The sequence below is a fragment of the Balaenoptera ricei genome, chromosome 11, assembly GCF_028023285.1.
Source record: "Balaenoptera ricei isolate mBalRic1 chromosome 11, mBalRic1.hap2, whole genome shotgun sequence".
Lineage (NCBI taxonomy): Eukaryota > Metazoa > Chordata > Mammalia > Artiodactyla > Balaenopteridae > Balaenoptera > Balaenoptera ricei.
In genome coordinates, this window is record NC_082649.1 from 60,744,633 (window position 1) to 60,766,382 (window position 21,750).

A 21,750-nucleotide genomic window follows, 5' to 3' on the forward strand; every position below is an offset into this window, starting at 1 on the left:
TGTGGCTGCTTTGGACCTTCAGAGATAAGCTCCTTCAATTCTCCCGGACGCCTGGCGCCCAGGCCCACACCTGGCGGGGAATGGCGGGGAGGTGGCACCTTGACCGCGTGTCGCTGACAGGTGGGGAGTGATGGTGCAGCCAGAGCTTCTCTGCTTCCACCTTTGACCTTGCAGACCTCTGCGTAGCTAAAAGCAATGAAAATGGGCCCAAGGAAGAGCCCGCTCACATGAGGAGGGAGCAAGAGAGGGGAGAAGGCACAATTCCAGGGCTCACTCAGGTCCTCACCTGGAAACAAAACTGCCCGAGGTCTTGAGAGCGGCAGAAAGGACCCAACCAGTACGTGGGCGTTTACATGAGAGGAACTCATGGCAACTATTTATAAATATATTATGTATACATTTTAGTATTATTTTTGTTAGCAAATGATAATGAAAAGTTTTCTCTGGCTATTAGATCCCTTCTCCATCCCCTGTACAACCTCCCCTGACTCCCATCATTTATCTTTCCTTCCTTCTTTCAACCCCACCTACCACAATGTTTGTCAGTGCTCCACATGGCACCCCTCCCGCAAATACACACACACACACACCCTGTTTTCTCTTAGGTCACCATCTCATATAACTTTTGACCCCTCCCTTTAGAAGGTCAGCATTGTGTGTTATTTATCCCTTTAATTTGCACAGGCTCAGTGCATATTGTGGTGCCTTTATTTTTGTTTCACTTACGATTTTAGTTAGATGAAGGCAATCTTTGGAAGGGGGCAACAAACAAAATGATCTTTCTATTCTATATGCTGTTTTTAATTTTGCTTTGTTTTTAGAAAAAAAAAAGATAAGAAAGGAGAAAAACTTGTTTTTTAATTTGAAGAAGATGCTTTTCCATTTTCTCTTACTTAAGAAGCACTTATTAAGCACCTATTTAATATAAGGCACTGGGCTGAGGACTCTGGCCTATTCGAACATGAAGTGGACATGGGCTGCACAATAATGGTTGGACTAGATCAACGGTCTTTGATTTTCTTGCCGTTGTTTAAATTAAATTTTACAAAATTAAAATGGGACGGGGAGCTGGTTTAACATGCAGGTTCCCAGACCCCATTCACTCCTCCCACACAAGCAAGGTAGACAACTCAGTACAGGATGCCAACGGAGGGCCTCAAGGGCACCTTGTGTTGGCCCAACCTGGTGCAAAGTCCCTGGTTAGGTAATGAAAGAAAATCAATAATCAGATGTCTTTGCTTCCTTAGCCAGAAAACCTCAGCTGGAACTCAAACAAGTCAAGCTCATGAAAGATTACAGGTACATACCAGGCACTCAATAAATACCTGTTGACTGATTCATTAATAATACTTTACAGCAAAAGCAAACAATGAGATGATATCTTGAAACTCTTATTTGCTTCATAACCTTCTCTTCTTAGGAAAAGGATTGTTCCAGATAAACTCAGAGGTGAAGTTGTCAGCAGATCATTTGCACTTGAGACAGAGAGAGATTTCTTCTCTTGTCCAAGGCTCCTTAACCGAAAAGTTAACAAAAAGCACTGCCCTTAGAAAAGGCACCAGAAGGAGCCGTAACTACCTACATACCAGCACAGCAACCCTCATGGCTGGTGTCCACTGAACGTTATGAGATTAGAAAAATCTACAGCACACAGAGTCATCTCCACTTGAGTTCAGGGAAGCATAACCTATAGACCACAGGACGCAGGGGCAAAAATCACAGGGAAGAAGGAAACTTCATCTTGAAATTAAGCTACATCGGGCTAAGTTTCACTTGGGACAGTGACCTTGAGTGAAAGAAAATGAATTTTGAATATGTCGGACACATTTTTATAAATAAATAAGCTACTGACATATTCTAAAGCTGAGGGTTTGCTTTTTTCACGTTTACTAAATGTGCTTTATTCCTAAACTAGAATTTTTTTCTTATTTCGCTTCTCTGAGAGAATGGCTAATTAAGACATAAAGTGAGACCAGATGACCTAGGTTTGAAACTCAGCACCCCACCTTACTAGTTGTGTGATTTGGGGCAAGCTCCTTAACTTCCCTGAGCCTCAATATCCTCATTTGTAGAACAGGGATAGCAAGACTATTTTATTCAGAGGTCACTGTGAGGATTAAATAAGATACTTGTAAAGCATTAAAAACAGTGCCTGGGGGCTTCCTTGGTGGCGCAGTGGTTATGAATCCTCCTGCCAATGCAGGGGACACGGGTTCAAGCCCTGGTCCGGGAAGATCCCACATGCCGTGGAGCAACTAAGCCCGTGCGCCACAACTACTGAGCCTGAGCTCTAGAGCCCGCGAGACACAACTACTGAGCCCACGCACCACAACTACTGAAGCCCGCGCGCCGACAGCCCGTGCTCCGCAACAGGAGAAGACACCACAACGAGAAGCCCATGCGCTGCAACTAGAGAAAGCCCGCGTGCAGCAACAAAGACCCAAAACAGCCAAAAATAATAGATAAAATAAAACAGTGCCTGGCACACAGTAAGACTACACTTTCTTCCTGTTGCACCATCGAATCCTAAATGCTCCATATTTATGAGTACATTTGCTGTGTGGGTCATTTTCATTTTCTGTGTTTCTCAGACTCAACGGGAGTGAAAATCCACTTGACTGTTGAAATTTGCCTGAAAAGGTCATTCTACCACCTGGTAAAGGTGGAAACCCAAAGCTTTCTTGCCTCTTCTTAACAAGCCAGGTGAGGGCCAGATTTAAAAGGCAAAGCATCGTTTCTCTCCTCTGGGGGATGACATGTAGGAAAGGGAGATGAGTTTTATCCCACCTCCTGACACCCAAGGTGTCCACTCTGATCTGTGTAGCAATGGTGTAGGTGACCCTCTTGTCCAATGGTTCTCACCTGGGGGGGCATATCAGAACCCCCTGGGGAACCACTTACCCTGATTCCCAAAGAGAACCACTGCTCTGATTGATGCAGAAAATAAATCTAAAATGAAAGGAAGGTTTACGTTGTCTTCCCACACACCTCACAACTGATTTAATACGCTGGTGAGTCACAGTGGTGTGAACCATGGCATGTCCTGGGTTACACGTGTAAACAAACAGATGAAATCCAAAAAGGACACCAGGTACAGAGCAGGGCTCCTAACCTATGCTTCCACCGACCCCTGGGCCAGTCTGGCAAGGCTCACAGACCCCTCCTCAGAAGAAAGATTTAGAGACGTAAAATAAAATACAAAGGACTACAAAGGAAACCAATTGTATTACAATACAGTTCTTAAAACTTCAAAAAGAAGTATGCGATATAAGTGCCTCTTTATCAATGCACATTAAATAACAAGATCAGCACATCTAATAATGAATGTAATTTCAAAGCAGTGATGAGTAAAGATCTTATTTCTTCTGTATCTGCCTCTTCTGTAGCATGACATGAAAATATCTGTGATTTCTACTGGTGACAAAGTCACAGGCCCTGGTAATACCACTGTGCTTTGTTTTTTTTATGTTCATAATGAAAGTAAATGCTGCATTTCAGTTAGAAGTTTATGAAATTAAGGATGTAATTTTTTTTCCTTTACAAGTTAACAGAACTCCAGTTTCTCTCTACAGAGCCTTTGGGGGTCCCAGGACCTCAGTTTGAAAGCCCTGCTCTAGAGGGCGCTGTATTTAAGTTAAGAGTTAATGCTTGATCATTCATTTAATTGATATTTAGCAAATACCCACTTTGCTCTAAGCGCAGGTACCACAGAAGAAAATACAGAATTAAGGTTAGACTTGAAGGCAACCATGCTCTAAGAACTTTCGGAATCTCTGCTCAATGTTTATTTTGGTTTTCTAATTTTATTATAATTTGTGTTATGCACTGCCAAATCCACCAGGATTTTTTCTCTCTCTCTCCTTTAAGTATATCACTAGAAGCAAAACAAACAAATAATAACAAGCCACAATGTCTGTTCAAGTATACTGTTAAAAGGATTTTAGAAGCTATAGATCAGTGCTATGGAATAAATACTATGAGCCCTCCACACCTCAATTTCCTTGATAATAAAATCAGCCTGGCCCAAACTGTAGACATTTTACAGGGATGAGATAAGCCAATTCATATGAAAGGTCTCTGATAACAGTGAAGTATTATCCTTGGGTGGTGTTCCAATCATACTGTGAATGTAAGTGATTAATCAGTGTGTGTGTGAAGGACCTGGGAGCCTCCCTCAGCAGAAATGGCCAAGCGGAGTCCTGCAGAATCATAGGAGGGTCTGTTAAGGAAGAGTAGGTAACACACAGGGATTTCTGGAAAAATAACTCTGCTGTGAATTCTACTGTGAAGCAGTCTGGAGAAACCAAATATGAAACCTACCAGGGAGGTCACCCAGGACGCGGTTTTCCACACAATACCACATCTCCCTGGGCATACAGATACCGCGAGCAAACAAAAGTGACTTGTAATGAGCCTCCTCTAGGCTACAAGATACACTGGAAGTTCTGAAGCGTCAACCTGACCATTAGTTCAAGTCTAATGTGCTTCATATCTGCCCTGGTGTAGATTATTCTATTTTTACTCCTATCAAAACTGATCGTCTGCAGTGCTCACAAAGAGACTGTAGCGTTTGCATGAAGTATAAAAACACAGGCCAATTTAAACAAAATTCCTTCCTTACTAATATCTAATAAAGAAAATGTGAAAATAGCCCAGATACAAGCTAAAGAAGAAACTTACAAGTTTGACTTGTTTATTATTAATGATTTCACAAATTCAAGAATATTGGAGATTGGTTTGTATTGGCAAAAATAATTACAGAAAACTTTACAGATGCACGATAAGCTGGGGTTTTTTTTTCTCACTTTTTAAAATTTATCTATTTATTTATTTATTTGAATAAGTTGGTTTTGAACCAAGTTATCTCTAAGTAGAAGAAGGATCGTTGTACTCTTTTATTTTTTTTAAAGGTGACGCAATGATACATGGATATGTAAATGATGTCACTTCCAAAGTGACATCACTAATTTAGACTAGGTTCAAATTAACTTGAATTTTAAGTCAGGAGGGTCAAAACAAAAGAGAACTGGTCTTACCAATCTCACGGGGCTGCCATGAATTTCTAAAGAGAAAAATTACATCAAAATTACATCTTGAGTGAACATCAGAAATATCATTGGTATGTTGTAAATCAACTATACCTCAATCAAAAAAAAAAAAGCAATATCACTGGTATGAATTTTTTTTAATTATCGTATATTTTTCTAACCTGTAAAATCAAGTTTCACATCCTTGTCATCACAAACACACTGAAAGAAGCCCCACCTAGTGTACTGCTCACCTTACCAGGTGTCAACTCTGCAGCCCACGGCAGGACCACTTTGCTGCTGCAGCAACATCTTGCCTCTCCCAAATAACCAGCTTAGTGGGCTTTCACACAGCAATCAGCAGCCATGAGGTGTCAGGCTATGTCCTATAAATACTGAGCAGCCTAGAGATTCCCAATACCTTGGGTTCTAAATGCAGACAAGCTCCTCCCCAGCACAAGTTTCTAAGGACTCACATGGAAGGAAATGGGAGCTTTTTTTTTTTTTTTTTTTTGGCCCTGGCTAGGGAAGTCTCTGGGAGTATTTTTTTTTTTTTAATCTGTTTTTTTGTTGTTGTTGTTAGTAAACTTTTATTTATTTAGTTTTTGGAATTTTATTTTTTTATACAGCAGGTTCTTATTAGTTATCTATCTTAGACATATTAGTGTATATATGTCAATCCCAATCTCCCAATTCATCACACCACCACCACCCCTGCCCCGCTTTCCCCCCCCGGTGTCCATACGTTTGTTCCCCGTATCTGTGACTCCACTTCTGCCCTGCAAACGTGGGAGCATTTTCTATTCTTCAATATGGTTAAGAGAAAGCTGGTTCAAATGAAAACTCATACTTGTCCCCACTACTCTGACATTTCTATCCAGAAGACTCAAAGTCAAGGCCTTTTATGGGGCTAAATCCCACAACCGCATTTCTTCAAGTACTTTCCACAGATGGCAGGCTGCCAGATGCAGCAGCCAGGACAAGCGCTCACGGGCGGCCACGGCTAAGGAGGACAGGGCATCACGAGACAGGGGAATCACTCACGGAAGTACTTCAGCGTCTCCTCAATCTGCTCGGTCGTGAGGTCAATGTTGGCATCTGGAGAAATGAGGGGGGTATGGAGCCAGTCGTCGTGGTCATAACCGTAGATGGTGTCAGCTCTTAGCTTGTAATGGGGCAGCTGCTCCTCCAGCAGGCTGATGATCTCAACTTCCGGAAGGTCAGTGCTGTTGCACACGTCTGGAGGGGAGAAGATGGAGAGATGAAAGCCCGACCTGGTGGTGGCCCCGCCGCTGCTAGTGACCTAACCCTGGGGCCTACAGCCAGTGTCTTAGCTACTTACCCGCAGCACAGAGAGGCCAGATGAGGCCACATCAGAGATCCTTTCCCAATTTAAATTCTACTCTTGAAACTAGGAGTTATGCACGCTTACTGCCAGACCTCCCTGAAATAGTTCCTGCTTGTTTAGCTGCCCACTTTCTGTGAAGTAAAGCCAAAATTCTTGTGCTTTCACCATTTGGGCTAAGTCTTTCTTTCCAACCCTTTCTCTGGCCGTTCTCGCAATGACTCTACAATTAAGCCAAACCAGTTATAATTTCACCAATATGTCAAACTTCTTCCTGCCACTATTTTACCATTCAAACCATGTCTCCACATAGATAAGATTTTGCCTTCGTTTAATTCATTCATTCACCTGTTGATCCTCCTGCATTTCCTTCCATCCACTCATCCATCCATCCATCATCATCCAACTATATCCTGAGTCCCACAGTCACAGGAGACACGATGGTAAACGCAACAGTCGTGGTCCTGCCTTTGCAATGCTTGTATCCTCATGGGGCTTCCAGCCATTAAACCAACAAGTGCCCCTCCGTCAAGGCACAGCTTGAATACCACCTCTCCCCCGACAGGATGGTGCTTTGAGCATACCAGGCAGAATTAACCTGTCTTCCTCAGGAAGAATGTGGACACCTTTGCCCAGAAGAAGGGCTATGCCAGAGACTTACCAAAATCCCCATCTCCTTCGTATTTAATAAGAAGCCTGCACGGCAGGCAAAAATATTATGGAATCACAGGTAAAGAGAGTGTTCAGTGGCCAACTTCCCCCCTTCTTGGGCAGGAGCCCAGGGGAAGCACCTGCTAGCCGCCCCCCGCAAACCTCCTCCCACCCCACGCTACCCCTTCTTACTTAATTCAACATATAAAGCTTCACTGCAGGACATTTCGACTCAGGAAGTCCACGTGGCTTTTCAAGTGCTTGCGGAAAGAGTTATAAGTGGAAAGTAAAGACATCTCCAATTTTACTTGGAGCTCTGGGGACTGGAGGGGGACACGTGAACGCTCAGGACTCTCTGCCTCATGTGGGAAATGTCACAGCCAGCGCACTTGGCATTTCAGCCAGCCCCCACCAGGCCGGAGCTGCTCGGCCACTCTGCAAAGGTCTGCGGAGAACAGAGTGATGCCCTCCCCTCGGCCAGAGCCAGCAGCCCAACCTCAAGGCAGAAGATGTCTCGTATCTCTTTATCATCTCCCACCAGCGACAAAACACCCTCCAAAAGGCTCCAGCTGAGCTCCTAACTAAGGAAATATTTCCTCGTCTCACAGTCGAGTGGGGAGTAAGTTCCCACAAAGCTCATCTCGAGGTGAGGCCTCACAACCATAAAATGACCAGCATCTGGCTGAGGGGATACAGGGTCAAGGAGGGATGATACCCAAACGATGGCATCTCTTGGCTAAGCACAGATCTGCTCCACAAAAGGCAACGCCAGCCTATCCCTAGGAGAACGGGCAGGGTACCAACACATCCCTGCACGACGCACCCACACGACAGGCTAGAATCTTCTGGTGTCACTGCCATTTGGTGGTAGGAAAGGCAACGGACTCCAAAAAATAAAAATAAAATCCCTTCTAAGAACGCTGTGTCACTTGTGAGCACACTGGCAGCTGCTCAAACGCTAAGACTCCCCTGTCCTTCCAGGTTCCTAGGGCTGAAGGTCAACATATTTACAGTGTGGGTCCTTGTGCCCAAGAGGTATCGTTTTCCTTAAAGCGTATGATGACCAGTGAGATCAAGTATCCAAAGGTGAGGCTGCGTCAAAAAGCCTTTTTAAAAAACTCTGAATATTTGATTTTTCCGTAATGTGACCCGCCATGTAAACATCAGCAAGTTTTCAGCTGCCTGGCAGGTCCAGAGAGTTAGGAGACGATTATAAAGACTGCCCAGGGAGCTCCCCTTGATCCTGGCTGCAGGGCTAGGGGCCCCAAGGTCCCCCTGTGGAGGGGGACACCACCTCTGCCACACGGAGAAGACACATCTGAGGCCTGAGGTTGGGTAAACGTAATATGAGAGCCTTTGAGAATTCCCCCGGAATGCTTTCACCGTGCCAAGCACCAAGCCAGGAGCATTCAGTGCATTCTCTGACCCTCCCGGCAACCCGAGACGTAGATAATATTTGCTCTGACTTATAGGTGAGGAAGCTGAGATTCACAGGAGCTGTGGAATATCCTGTAGGGCAAGGTCACCTGGCTAAATAAGTGGCAGATTGTGTATGAGAAGCCTCAGCCGTCTGACTGTAAGCTGTGCCCTTCCCTCTGCCATCTGCTGCCCATTTCCCAGGCGGGAGCATTAGAAATGCTGGGGGATTCCCAGGCTATTCTCAACGGGAAGTTTTCGTTCTAAACAGGTACAGATTTCGTAAGTATGGTAGAGGTGTCCAGCTAAACACACTGACAAATCAGGGAGGTGTCTGGATGATTTTCCCTTCCAGAGCGTGGGAAGTAGAGCCAAGAACTGAAGTAGCTTGTCTGCGGACCCACCCCCTCCCTTGGCGCCTACTCAAGCTCAGTGCGTGAAAGGGCATTGCTGGCCTCACCTGGAGGAAAGGAACCTTTGAATGCTCTCTACGGTGCTCATTTCTCCACTGCTCCAACTCACACTATTAACAAGCTATGCTATGTAGTCTCGGCTAAGTCTCAAATGAAGGGCATCCCCTTCCTGACTGAACCCAGGCCCCGAAAGGTCCACGGCTTCTGGCAGATCGACAGCAACAGCAGCCCGGAACCCACCGACCCCCAGCCTGTCAAACCATCAAAGGCCAGGCTCACCCAGGCAAGTCGGGTGGACTTACACTCAGCATCCCCCCCTTCGCCAATTACAACAGCCCCATGGATGCCGGCTCCATCTGTGAAAGACACTTTTAAAATCACAGTATTGCCCTGCTTTAAAAACCTCCCAGCTCCCTATAAACTGCTTCATGATTCAGCCCGCACTTTCCTAAGACACAGTCTACTGACTGCTTCCCGATATCCAATTTCTGCTTCTTTCTTTCGGTAAAGTCACCCCGAAGGTGTGGCTGGGCACACGGCCACGCAGGTAAAAACTACATTTTCCATCTTTCCTTGAAGTAAGGTCTGTCCATATGCCTGGTTAACAGGATGGAAACAGAACTTCCAAGTCAGACCCTATCCAACTGTCGAAATGCAGGGATGGGGTGGTGCTGGAGCCGCCTTCAACTGTATAAGTAAAGGCAGCACCTAGGAGGTTAGCAGAGCAACCCTGGGTGCCTGGGACAAGCGGATAGCGGCAGCACTCCTGGGCCATCTACCACTTGGACTTTTAAGAGAGAAAGAAATACACATCTACCTTATTAAAGCCACTTCTCGAGTATCCCTTCGGTGAAGCCACACCAACTTTTTGCCATCCTCCAAACACATTTTGGCACAAACCTTGGTTTGGACACCACCTGTTCTAATTGTCTGGAATGCCCTTCCCTGCCAGCAAACTCCATCGCAAAATATCACTCAAATTCACCCCATATTTCAAGCTTCCCTTGACCTCTCCCCTCTGGCTATGTATTTAGTACAGAGGTTATTTCACTACAATGTTACATGCGTTTTCTAACAGAGAGTCCCTCGGGAGGAGCTCTGAATTACCCCTTAACATCTAACCCAGCCCTCAGCATCACGCTGGGCAACAGGAAGTGCTCAGTAAGCGTTGGATGAATGATGGAAAAAAGGGAGGAAGAATCGGCAACGGGTGGCAAGCCTAATCGGCCAAACACCCAGCCTTCAGCATGAGGAAGGTGGAGCCATCTAGTGTCCAGGTCTTTTCAAGTCTCACTCAGTATCTTCATCCAGCATGGAGGAAAGTCCCACGGGGAAGTGAATGTCACCTCAACCACTCAGCAAACGCAAATCCAATCCAGTGTCCAGTATTCTTATAGCACCACCCTGGGAGCAGAACGTAAGACCTCTCTTCACCTCTCCAGAGCTATAACCCTTCCTAGCTTTCTCCAAGGCATAAGGTTTGAAGTGGGTCCTCCTATCCGAGGATGGGGGCTTCACCGAGGGCTGTGGGAGGTGGGAGAGGGCCCTGAGGGTCTGGGGCTGTAGGTCCAGCTATGTCCACTCTCCACCTGACTTGGGCTAGATCCATAACCCCAGAGGGGGCTCGAAGGAGGCCCCTCCATCTAAGCATTTGCACTGATGCAAAGGTGACACGCCAGGTTCAGGAAACCTGTCAGGCGCCCCAGATGATGCATACATTTTACAGCAGAGACTGCAGCTCTAAATTAGTGTCCGATGTTTAAAAATCAGAGAATCTCATGCAAAGAGACAGATCCCTAGCCTGTTGGAAAAAGCCAGCATATCTAGCACCACACAGTTATAGGCTCTGAGTGGTGGCCACCTCCAGATGGGCGGGGGGTAGCTCCACTGGAGTTTCTGGGCCTTCTGCCTGTACACCGGAGCTGAGGGCGCTGGGCCCAGGAGAACAGAGAGCTGCAAGGGAGAGGAGGACAGTGTCCTGAACACTCCCCCAGGCTCCGGAGATCCTAGGAAAAACAGCGGGGGGAGAGGTGAGGATAATAGGAGGGAGAGAGTGCAGTGCTGGACAAAGAGGAAAAGCTTGGCCAGAGAAAATCTGGCAAAATCAAAGTAAGAGAGGAACAGAAGGGCACAGGAAAGGAGGAAGGAGGAAAGCCAGACCCTGAGGCAGGCCAGCCAGCACCACGACTGCCACCTGCTGGCGAGCGCCTGAGGCCCTGCATGCAGCAAGAGCTGCTCCAGAAGTTTGGAGAATGGGCTCCCAGCCCTGGCCCTGCCCCCAACCTCGCCATGTCACCCGCAAGTCACGTCTTGGTTTATCTGGGACTTTGTCTCTCCATCTGTAGAACAAAGGCATCAGGTTGCAGAAAAGCTCTTTTTCCACCCAAAATGTCTCTGAGCCACCAGACCAAGGGCTGTGTCTGGAGGTGGCCGCCACTCCCGGCACATCCTGCCTCCACCGAGGGGGCCCCATAGCACCTGGATATGCCAGACTTCTTCTGAGAGGCCGGGGATCTGTATTTTTACATAAGATTCCCTGATTTTTAAACGTTGGACGCTAGTTGAGAATCCTGTAAATACCTGAGGTCAACTTAAACACATGTGCCTCCGGTTTGCACGCTGGGGTTTCCCATCCTGGTGTCTTAACTCTGGGCCTTGGGAGAAGGTTCCAGACTACACTAAAGGTGACAAGCAAAGAACGTGACCCCAGCCTGTGCTTGAAGAAGTTCTGGCTAGGGTCCGTAAGCCCCTGTCATTACCCATTAACCTTGGCAGTGACTGCAAAGCCATACCCATGTCTTAAAGTCTTCACAAGACAAGACAGCTCACGTACTCAGCCGCCTGCAAATCATTCTGTACAGACTTGGAAACGACGCCTTTTTCTTGAGTTATTAGGATTAAAGGGCACGGGCTCAGAGACTCACACACAGGCCATACTGGTGCCAGGGACACACGTGATACGTTGCAACTGGTATCTGCCAGACGTCCTTCTGGAAACTTCTTCTCTATCATAGGGTCACATAGTTAAGAGCCTCACCTAAGCTTCATCGGGGAACTCTGTTAGAATTATTCTCTAGAATACCATAGAAGTTGTGATTTCACCAACTACAAAGGGACCTTTAGAACTAGAAACTACTGGCTCAACCACGTCATTTAATAGAAGAGGGCTGCACTCAGAGAGGCTGAGGAGGTGGCTGAACGTCACAGAGCAGCCAGTAGCAGACGTGAGACCGAGGCACGGTCCGCTGCACGGCCCCCGCACCAGGAGCCTCAGGAAGTGGCAGGACCACCCCGCAGGCTGACATTCTCCACTGTTTACCCAGCACCCTGCCCGGTAACCAGTAAATGCTCAATACACATTTTGCTGAACGATACAAACCACTTGTGTCTATTCCTGCAATTCACTTACTCTCACAAACCAGCAGGCAGTGCAGGGTGAAGTGGAGGAACACATTTACAAACCAGGAAACCAAGGTCCCAAAGGTGACACGAGGAGCCCAAGTCATTCCACTAGGAAGTGGCTGAGCCCACTGCACACACACCCCCCGCCCCCCGACACCGTCCCCCCAACTCTAATCCACACACGACTCGCTGCTACTCTCTGCGGCCCCTTGAGAGGATCACCTAGGGAAGGAACGTGCAAGCAAGCATTTCTCCTCCCTTCCCTCGTTTGTGGGCATTTCAGCAGAACTGGGGGGACCCTCCTGAGAACTGAGCCTGGGGTGATGGCGCCCCGGGGCAGACAGCACTTCTGTAATGGGCTCTTTATATGCTCCTTCGGTTCTACCGCAGACCTTCTGTGCCAGGATCTATGAGGGTGGGATCCAGGAGCTGGCTTTTACACCAAGTTCTCCAGGGGGATCTTGCCCATCAACATTTGAGAGTTGACAGCCCCTTGTGATTTTCATTAACTAAATTTGCTTTCTTTAAAAAAAATTGATGAATAAGGCCTGTGGCTCAACGTTCAAACGGTCTAAAAGGGCAACGTGGTCCCCTCGCCCGTCCCTCCCACGCACCTGCCCTCTCCCCACTTCCACCCGAGACTTCTCAGACCCCTCCCCAGGGCTGGCATGAGCTCACACCCAAGCCAGCCTCTCCCAGCCCTGCCACTTACGGAAGGGGACACTGAGGCCCCGCCAGAGGTGCGGGGACCTGGGTGAGGTCTCGTAGCTGAGCAGTGTTGGGACTGGACGCCAGGACTACTGATGCTTTCCTGTCCCCACCATCCTGAGTTCACCTCCCGACACACTACCTCCTGCTCACATTCCAGCCCCACAAGGACAAGATTTCTCTTCTCTTCCTTGCTGCCTTGCTGTGAGCAGTAACCAGTGTCTCCAGAGACACTCGCATGGAAGCAGAAAGGCCAAGGAAATCAGGATTCAGAGACAGAAACAAAACCTGACACTGGAAGGGCCGTGGCCTTACCTGCCACCAGAAGTGACTCTTTCTAAGAAAAAGGATAAACAATGACCCCGGTTCAGTTCCACACAGATGGGGTGTCAGGTTCTGAGCTGTGGCTTGATCACACACGACACCAGCTCCCTGTGACAGCAGCACAAACGGAGACGGCCAAGCCGCCCAGCGGCCGCCTTCACAAGCAGGGTCTCCAACACGAGGCTAAAGTGCCACCTTGTGCAACTGAATGTGGCCCCGTCCACTCAGACACGCCAGAGTGTTGTGCAACAAGAGGGCAGGAAGAGGCGGGGCAAAGCAAAGTCAGAAGGACCCTGCTATGGAGGCCCCCGGATGTCAAAACTGATTGCAGTGTTTTGCAGAAATAGTGACTCCAATGGGCTTTGCACAGAAATCTACAAGAGCAGACGATACCACACTACAAGATAGATTGATTCTAACACTAAGACATAAAGTTAGAACTGCACAGAAATTTTACTTTAAAAGGAAAAATTAACGTGTTAATTTTAAGAGTTAAACCTGCAGGAAAATGCTCAAAAAATGGGGTGGGGTGGGGTGGGGTGGATTAATATTCGTTTGAATTTGATCTACTAGGAAATAAATAGAAAAAAATACTTTGGCTTTCCAATTTTCTTGATAATTTCTCTTAAAAGCGTATATATTATGTATCTTATAATTATTCAATTACCAGGCAAATATCTTTACATGAAAATAGCCAGTGTCAGTGTGATTGTAATTTATGTGCTCACAGCTGAATTAGTGTTTAGACAGATGGAGCTGGTGGAAATTGGAACGACACTTGCAGTAAACGGTTTGACAGCATGTTTGGAGAACCAAAATTCTGTCATGACCCTCAAACAAGTAATCTCCCATGTGGGATTAAAAATAAGAGGGGAATCCAAAAAATCTGAAGTGCAAAATACATAAGCGTGTTTATAGTACATATCTGATAAAGTTAAAAACATGCATAACCAGGTTCCTTGAAAAGTTAAACAGAATTACCATATGATCCAGCAATTCCACTTCCAGGTATATACCCAAAAGAAGTAAAAGCAGGGACTTGACCAGATATTTGTACACCATGTTCATAGTAGCATTATCACAATAGCCAGAAGGTAGAAGCAACCCAAGGGTCCATCAATGGATGAACAGATAACAAAATGTGGTAGATATGTACAATGGAATATTATTCAGCCTTACAAAGGAAGGAAATTCCGACATAAGCTACAATATGGATGGACCTTGAGGACGTTACACCAAGTGAAACAAGCCAGTCACAAAAGGACAGACACTCTGAATCCTCCTATGGGGGCTGCTAGAGGAGTCAAATTCAGAGACGGAACGCAGAAAGGCAGCTGCCAGGGGCTGGAGGAGGGGGGAAGAGGAATCTGTGTTTAATGGGTACAGTTGCATCTGGGGAAGATGATGAAGTTCTGGAGATTTACAGAGGTGATGTGTGCACAACAAGGTGAAGTGTACACTTAAAAATGGCTAAAATCGGGCTTCCCTGGTGGTGCAGTAGTTAAGAATCCACCTGCCAATTCAAGGGACACAGGTTCAATCCCTGGTCCGGGAAGATCCCACATGCCTCAGAGCAGCTAAGCCCATGCGCCACAACTACTGAGCCTGCACTCTAGAACCCACGAGCCACAACTACTGAGCCCACGTGCCACAACTACTGAAGCCTGCGCGCTTAGGGCCCGTGCTCCACAACGAGAGAAGCCACCGCAATGAGAAGGCCACACACCGCAATGAAGAGTAGCCCCCGCTCGCCACAACTAGAGAAAGCCCACGTGCAGCAACGAAGACCCAACGCAGCCAAAAAAAAAAAAAAGGCTAAAATGGTAAACTTCATGTTATGTATGTTTTACCATTATTTTTTAAAAATAAATAAAAGATGACCACTCTACTCATGTTATCTCCCAATGTACGGTTTTTGTTGGTTCTGGTTACAAAGTCACATAACTCCTGTTATTTTTAGTGTCCCATTTTGTAGAACACAAATTTTTTCAAAAACAAATATATCGTGTTACAGCAAGACTGCCTGTATAAAGTTTAATTTTTGTGCAGTCAAATTTTTTTCCACCAGTTTTACTGAGATATAATTGACTTACAGCACTGTATTAAGTTTAAGGTGTACAGCGTACTGATTTGACTTACATACATCATTGAAATGATCATCACAATAAGTTTAGGGAACATTCATCACCTCATACAGATACAAAATTAAAGAGAGAGAAAAAATTGTTTCCATGTGATGAAAACTCTTAGGATTTACTCTCAACAACTTCCATATATAACAAACAACAGTGTTAATTATATTTATCATGTTGTACACTACATCCCTAGTACTTATTTATCTTATAACTGGAAGTTTGTACCTTTTGACTGCCTTCATCCAGCTCTCTCTCCCCCGAAGCCCCCACCCCCCCCTTTGGTAACCACAAATCTGATCTCTGTTTCTATGAGCTTTTGTTTGTTTGTTTTTGAAGTACAATCGACCTACAACACTATGTTAGTTCCTGTTACACAACATAGTAATTCAATATTTCTATATATTTCAAAATGATCACTAGGATAAGTCTAGTCACAGTCTGTCACCAACCAAAGATATTACATAACTGCTGACTATACTCCCCACACTGTACATTTCATACCGTAACTCATTTGTTTTGCAACTACAAGTTTATACCACTTAATCTCCACTTGATCATTTTCTTTGTAATCTTAGCCTTTGGATGGCCTTCCCCATCTCAAGATTACTAAAATATCCAGCAATATTTACTTCTAGCACTTCTATGGCTTCATTCTTAACATTCTATCTTTGAATCACCTGGATTTTATTGGGTTTGAAGGAGCTATATAGGGATCCAGCTGTACTTTTTATAATGATAACAAACAGCAATAATAATGGCAAATATTTATGGATGCTACCATCTCCAAGCATTTATCTCCACTGACTCATTTAAACGTCCCAACAGCCCTAAGAGTGGAGACTATTATCATCCCTACTTTACAGAAGGGGAAACTGAGGCACAGAGGTTAAGTAACTGGACCCACATCACACAGTAAGTATTAGACCTGGCTTTCTCACACAGTGTCTGGACCCATTGGTCACAGCCATAGCCATCACCCATGCTGCCTCTGGCCCTCTGGTCTCACTGATTAAATAACTCCTCCGTGTAACTCTCTTTTCTCTAAATTGTCCTCCTCCTCCCAACTTCCACTCTCTTGAGTACTTTGCTCTGAGACTTCCTAAAACATAGCACATCGCTAAAGCTTTACTTTTGACCCATTCAGAGACTTTGTCGTCAAATGTCAGACGTGACTGATCTTTTGTCCTGCCTCCTGGTGGTTCTGCTCTCTTGAGGTTTCGTTAGTTACCTGTTTTTTGTTTTATAGAATATGTGTCACTAGATTCTTTTTTTTTCCCCTAGTGATTTAGGGCAGAGTTTCCTCCAAGTGCTGGGAATGGAGGGTGGCAGGCACTATGCAGGGTGGCTTCCAGCTATGAGTTACCATCACCATTTACCCTTTGAGCTATGCAAACGTCATCATTTTCTTATGGGGGGTCATGTTGTGAAAGACGAGGAAACACTGATTTGGAAGGTTCACATTCTATCTTTAAGATATGACATCTTATGATATCACATCAAAGAGGCATGGTAGACACTGCTAGTGGCTTCCCAACCACCCATACTCTCCCACTTTCCTTAGTATCAAAGACCTGGGTAGTCTACATTTCTCAGCCTCCCTGGTAGCAAGGTATGACCAAGAGCGTTAAGTTCTGGCCATTGAGATTTAAGCAATGGTATGGTGAGGCTTTCCCAAAGGCTGCCTTCCTACAGCCTGGAACTTGGACATGATAGCTGGAGCTTCAGCAGCCTTCTAAGACCATGAGGTGACCTTAAGGATAGAAACCACGAGTATGGTGGAAATGAAGGACAGGAAGAGCTCAGGCCTTTGAGGACAGGAGGGCCACACCAGCACTGCAGAGCCTCCCTCTGAACTTCTTTTACGTGAAAGAAAAATAAATCCTATCAGGTGAAGGCACTGTTCTATGCAGCTAAGCTTAAGCCTTACTGATACAGGTAGTTACCTTTAAATTACTAGGAGTTAAATCTGTATTTCTCTCACTATCTGTAGCAAAAACAGGATAACTTGCTTATAATTCATCTCACTAATCTTCCTCCCACCTCTTGGGTTTTGTTGCTGTAATCTGGGGGTTCAGATCCAATTTCCTGTTTTCAAATTATTAACTCTTTACACTTACCTTTGCTTTCTGGTTTCCAAAAACATTTACACCCAATATTTATAGTTAGACTCTAAAAGACCTTCAAGGCAGCCTGAGCAGCTGCCAGAGTTCAGGGCCCAATCCTCTGTCTATCCTCTCCTCCCCAAAGTCAGCCCTTACCAAGGAACAATGGAAGTCAGTTAGCATAAGGGATAAACTTTGAGATAAAGACTTATGTGCCAAATCAAAGAAACTTTATTTTATTAATAGAACAAAATTTTGTGAACCCGAAATTCCTACTGTGCCTCTACCATTCAATGCAGTCAACTGTCTTATTGTTAATCTAAATTAACTTCCAGAACAGGAAATTCTGTTTATAAATGAACAATGGTTACTTTTTCAAAACATCACATGAGATCATCTGGGTATTAAAAGATTTCAAACTCATCCAAAAACAGATCACTACAGCCTGATAATAAACAGTTAAAACAGATGAAACAATAAAACCTGGGCGTGAAACGATTCCACGTTACTTGAACCAGGTTTCAAACCAACACAAACGTAAATTCAAAATGTAGACAATTACAGAGGATAACCTCCTACAAAGAAGAATACAAATGAAGAAATATAAGCCTTTGTTAAATATAAATAAATAAAGGAAAAAAATTTAAAGTTATCTCATCAGGTGACGTATGTATGATACACAAGTGTGATCAGAAGCAGTTGAAGTTCCTATGAGGTGTGCACTTGAATAGCACGGATGACCACTCAAGATCCCTTGCTCAGCTCCCCAACGCCAGGGATGAGCCAAGAAAAACAAGGACAGCAGAAACCAAAAAGCAACTTTCTGAAAGCTTATTAAAAATGCAGCCACACTGGGAGACATGTGAGTGTATTGGTGGGTGACAGCTAAAGGGCCTGGGGTGTCTTTTTGGGGTGATGAAAATATTCCTAAATGGACTGTGGTGATGATTGCACAACCCTGTGAACATACTAAAAACCATCAAATTATACACTGTAAATGGGTGAATTACATGGTATGTGAATTCTATCTCAATGAAGTGGTTACTCACACACAAAAAATGTAACCACAAGGAATGTGAAAAAAGGTCTCTGGGCACACCTACCACCCTTGGGCACATCTCCAAATCTCCTGCCAAACACTGTTCATGAAAGACGCCTCTGAATCCATCCAAAAGGTTAAATCACCTTCCCTATCATCCTAGGAAAGCCCAAGGAATTTCTAATACCCTTCACTGCCATTTCTACTGAAAATGGGGCAAGCAAAATGAGATTTCATGCTTAGAAACAATAAACTCTGGCTGGAGAATCCAACGATGCGGAACAACTGTTCACGGCTTAACAATGCTGAGGGGATGGGCTATTACTGGACCCAACAGGAGCCCTTTGAATTTTTATTTTTGGCTTCTCAGCTAAAAAGGGATATTTCTCTCTTATTGTTAAGTTGAAGTCCTGATACAGATCAGGGCTTGAAGGTCTAGACCAGGAGTCCACCAACTACAGCCCACAGTAAAATTCGGCCCCCTCCCTGTTTTTATAAATAAAAATTGCATTGGAAAAGAGCTACGCCCATACCTTTAGGTATTGTCTGTGGCCGCTGTCAGCTACAACAGCAGAGACCACAGAACTAACAAACCTAAAATATTTACTCTCCGGCCCTTTAGGGATAAGTCTGCTAGCCCCTCCTACTCTAGGCCATCGGAACCCACGTCCTTCCCCTACGCACCCCCACTGAGTTCCCTAGCCCAGCAGAGCTAAGAGTCTAGGCAAAGGGCTTAAAGGTCACTGACACCACTTCAGGGGCTTTCCTGAAGACCACCTACATGCCTGTGCCATTCAAGACCACTACTGCTACCTGAGGGTCTTCTAAAATCCAGGCTGATCTTCCCTCACTCCCCACCCTTGCTATGGTTCACTGTGAATGAAATATCATTTTGCAACTCAGTGACCTTGAGCCAGGCCATGGAACTTCCCTTGGCCAATGGAATGTGTCACTTACTGCATGTCCAATCAGAGGCTCTGAATGTGCCTGTGTGGTTACATTTGTCCCCTTGAGCTCCTGTCCTCTGCCAGGAGAAGAACATGACCCTACACAGCTGCTGCCCATCATCCCAAATCTTCAAATGAGACAAGTGAAGCAGACCTGAACTGAAGCTCAGGCCTGGAAACTTATGAGAAAGAGCAAGGAGTAAATGTTGCAGTAGCCACTGTGAAATTGAGAGTTGTTTGTTACCCAGCATTTCTACAGCAAAACCTAACTAATACACACACCCAATTTAAAAGCATGTAAAGTACGTCCGCTGATAACTAGGAGGATAAAGTTCACTGCACAGGACTGACATTCCGTCACCATCAGGATCTCCTAACAAGTAGTCTAAGTAAGAAAGACGTGGCCACACTTGGCTTTCATAATGCCCTCCCTTAGAAAAACAACTCCTGGAATTAACTCCAGAAAATAGCAGATGGGAATAAAATAAAATAAAGGTGAGATGGACTAAGGCAGGAGAAGAGATGGGAGCAGATTTCTTTTGTTCTACACATCTAAAGTTGCCGGCCCTACCTGCCATACTCTCTAGACAAGTAACTCCTCTCTCCTCCAGTCCCTTTCAAAAGTTGCAACCCCAGGGCACTGCAGGTGTCTGGTCTCAAGGTTAAGGCTGCCACTCCAGTTGCTAGTGCTCCCCTGGCCCACTAGGTGGCGCTGCATCTGCACCTGGGCAGGCCCACACCCTCCCTCAGGTCCCAGACAAAGGGAGGAGAGGACACCAGAATACAGTACTTCCAGGCCTGCCTCAGACTCAGACTTGCCCCTTCCCATTTCTCCTCACCACAAACCCCTCCTTAAATAGAACTGAAATAGCACTGAGCAATGGAGTTCAAACCTACAGTTACAACAACCTGAGTTGTCTGTTGTGAGGTTTTTTCAACACCGAAAAAAAAAGTACAGTTACATTTATCAGATACACTGAAATCTAATGTGTTGGGTTGGGCGTGAGAACTGAATTCCTACCAAAAGAAGAGAAGGGAGGTCAGGGTTCCCATGCCCATCGGCTCTGCCTCATTATCATGTTTCCAACCATTAAGAAGCAAGACCTTCCTTCTCTCCCACCAAGAACATGACCCACATGCATGGTCCATCATGTAGATCAAAATCCAGTTTAGGGCTGAAAACCTCCTGGGAGAGGACGATTCGAGTCTTGCCCTAAGCTGACTCTCTTGGGGGTCTGGGCTTCATGTTGGCAATCTCTGGCTCCTCTGGCCATACCAGTTCATTTTCTTCCACCTGCCTTCAAAAGTCCTTGTTAGCTTGAGGCTGAAAAATGGAATACTGCCTGCCATATCAGTGAACAAAGGTCACAGTCATCCGCAATTGCAGCCACCACCAGACAGTGAGCTGGTGAGCCCTGAGGGAACTCAGGAAGGAAGAGAATACCTGCCATCTAGCAGCCCTCAGACTGCAGCCACTCCCTACTGTGAGCCCTGAGGAAACTCAGGATGTGAAAACACAGGATACTGGCCTCAGATAGCTGAGGTGCATATCATAGGAATGATTTCAGTGAGCCCAGACTCTTGCATCTTCCCATACATAGAGAAGTGTTAAATTCCTTAACTTGGGATATCTGTTTGTTTTTAATTAACAATTATCTTTTTAAAAATTATTTATTTATTTTGGCTGCACAGGGTCTTCCTTGCAGCACGCAGGATCTTCCTTTCGGCATGAAAACTCTTAGTTGCCGAATGCACGCGGGCTCTAGTTCCCCCACTAGGGGTCGAACCCAGGCCCCCTGCACTGGGAGCGCGGAGTCTCACCCACTGGACCATCAGGGAAGTCCCTTAACGGTAATCTTTTGACATTCAGACTACCTGCCCTTTGTTGTAAAACTTAGGTATAACCTGGCTCCCCCCTCGCCTCCTCGGAGCAGTTCTCTCAGGGTTACTTGAGATGCTGCCTCTGGGCTTGAAGTCCTAAAAATTCCCACCAAATAAAACATAACTCTCAACTGTTAGGCTGTGAATATTTTTTAAGTGGACAAGACTCACGCTGCCCCTGGCTTGTGCTCGCCTGCCCACTGCCCAGTCCGTCCCCTTGCGGCATCAGGCTTGCAGGCACCATCCCCGTGACGTGATGGGCACATCACCTCCGAGCCAAACACCGTCCAGCTCCCCACCGCTCAGCTCCTGGACCCCATGCTCCCCTTCTGCCAGCCATCTCTGAAATCTGAAATCCAC

At 45.7% G+C, this 21,750-nt stretch overlaps 1 protein-coding gene across 11 annotated transcripts in view; it reads right to left on the reverse strand.

The window, feature by feature from the left end:
* TRAK1 (trafficking kinesin protein 1) overlaps positions 1-21,750 on the reverse strand; it is a 102,137-nt gene that overhangs the window by 69,405 nt on the left and 10,982 nt on the right. For 10 of the 11 annotated variants that reach the window (XM_059939358.1, XM_059939345.1, XM_059939347.1 and 7 more), the window contains exon 2: positions 6,072-6,266. Coding sequence is in view for 8 of the 11 variants with exons in the window: in XM_059939345.1 (XP_059795328.1) it covers positions 6,072-6,266 (195 nt within the window). In the remaining 3 variants the exon portion in view is untranslated. Of the gene's footprint in view, positions 1-5,036; positions 5,063-6,071; positions 6,267-21,750 lie in introns of those variants that run through there. The other variant, XM_059939355.1, reaches the window with a different exon arrangement.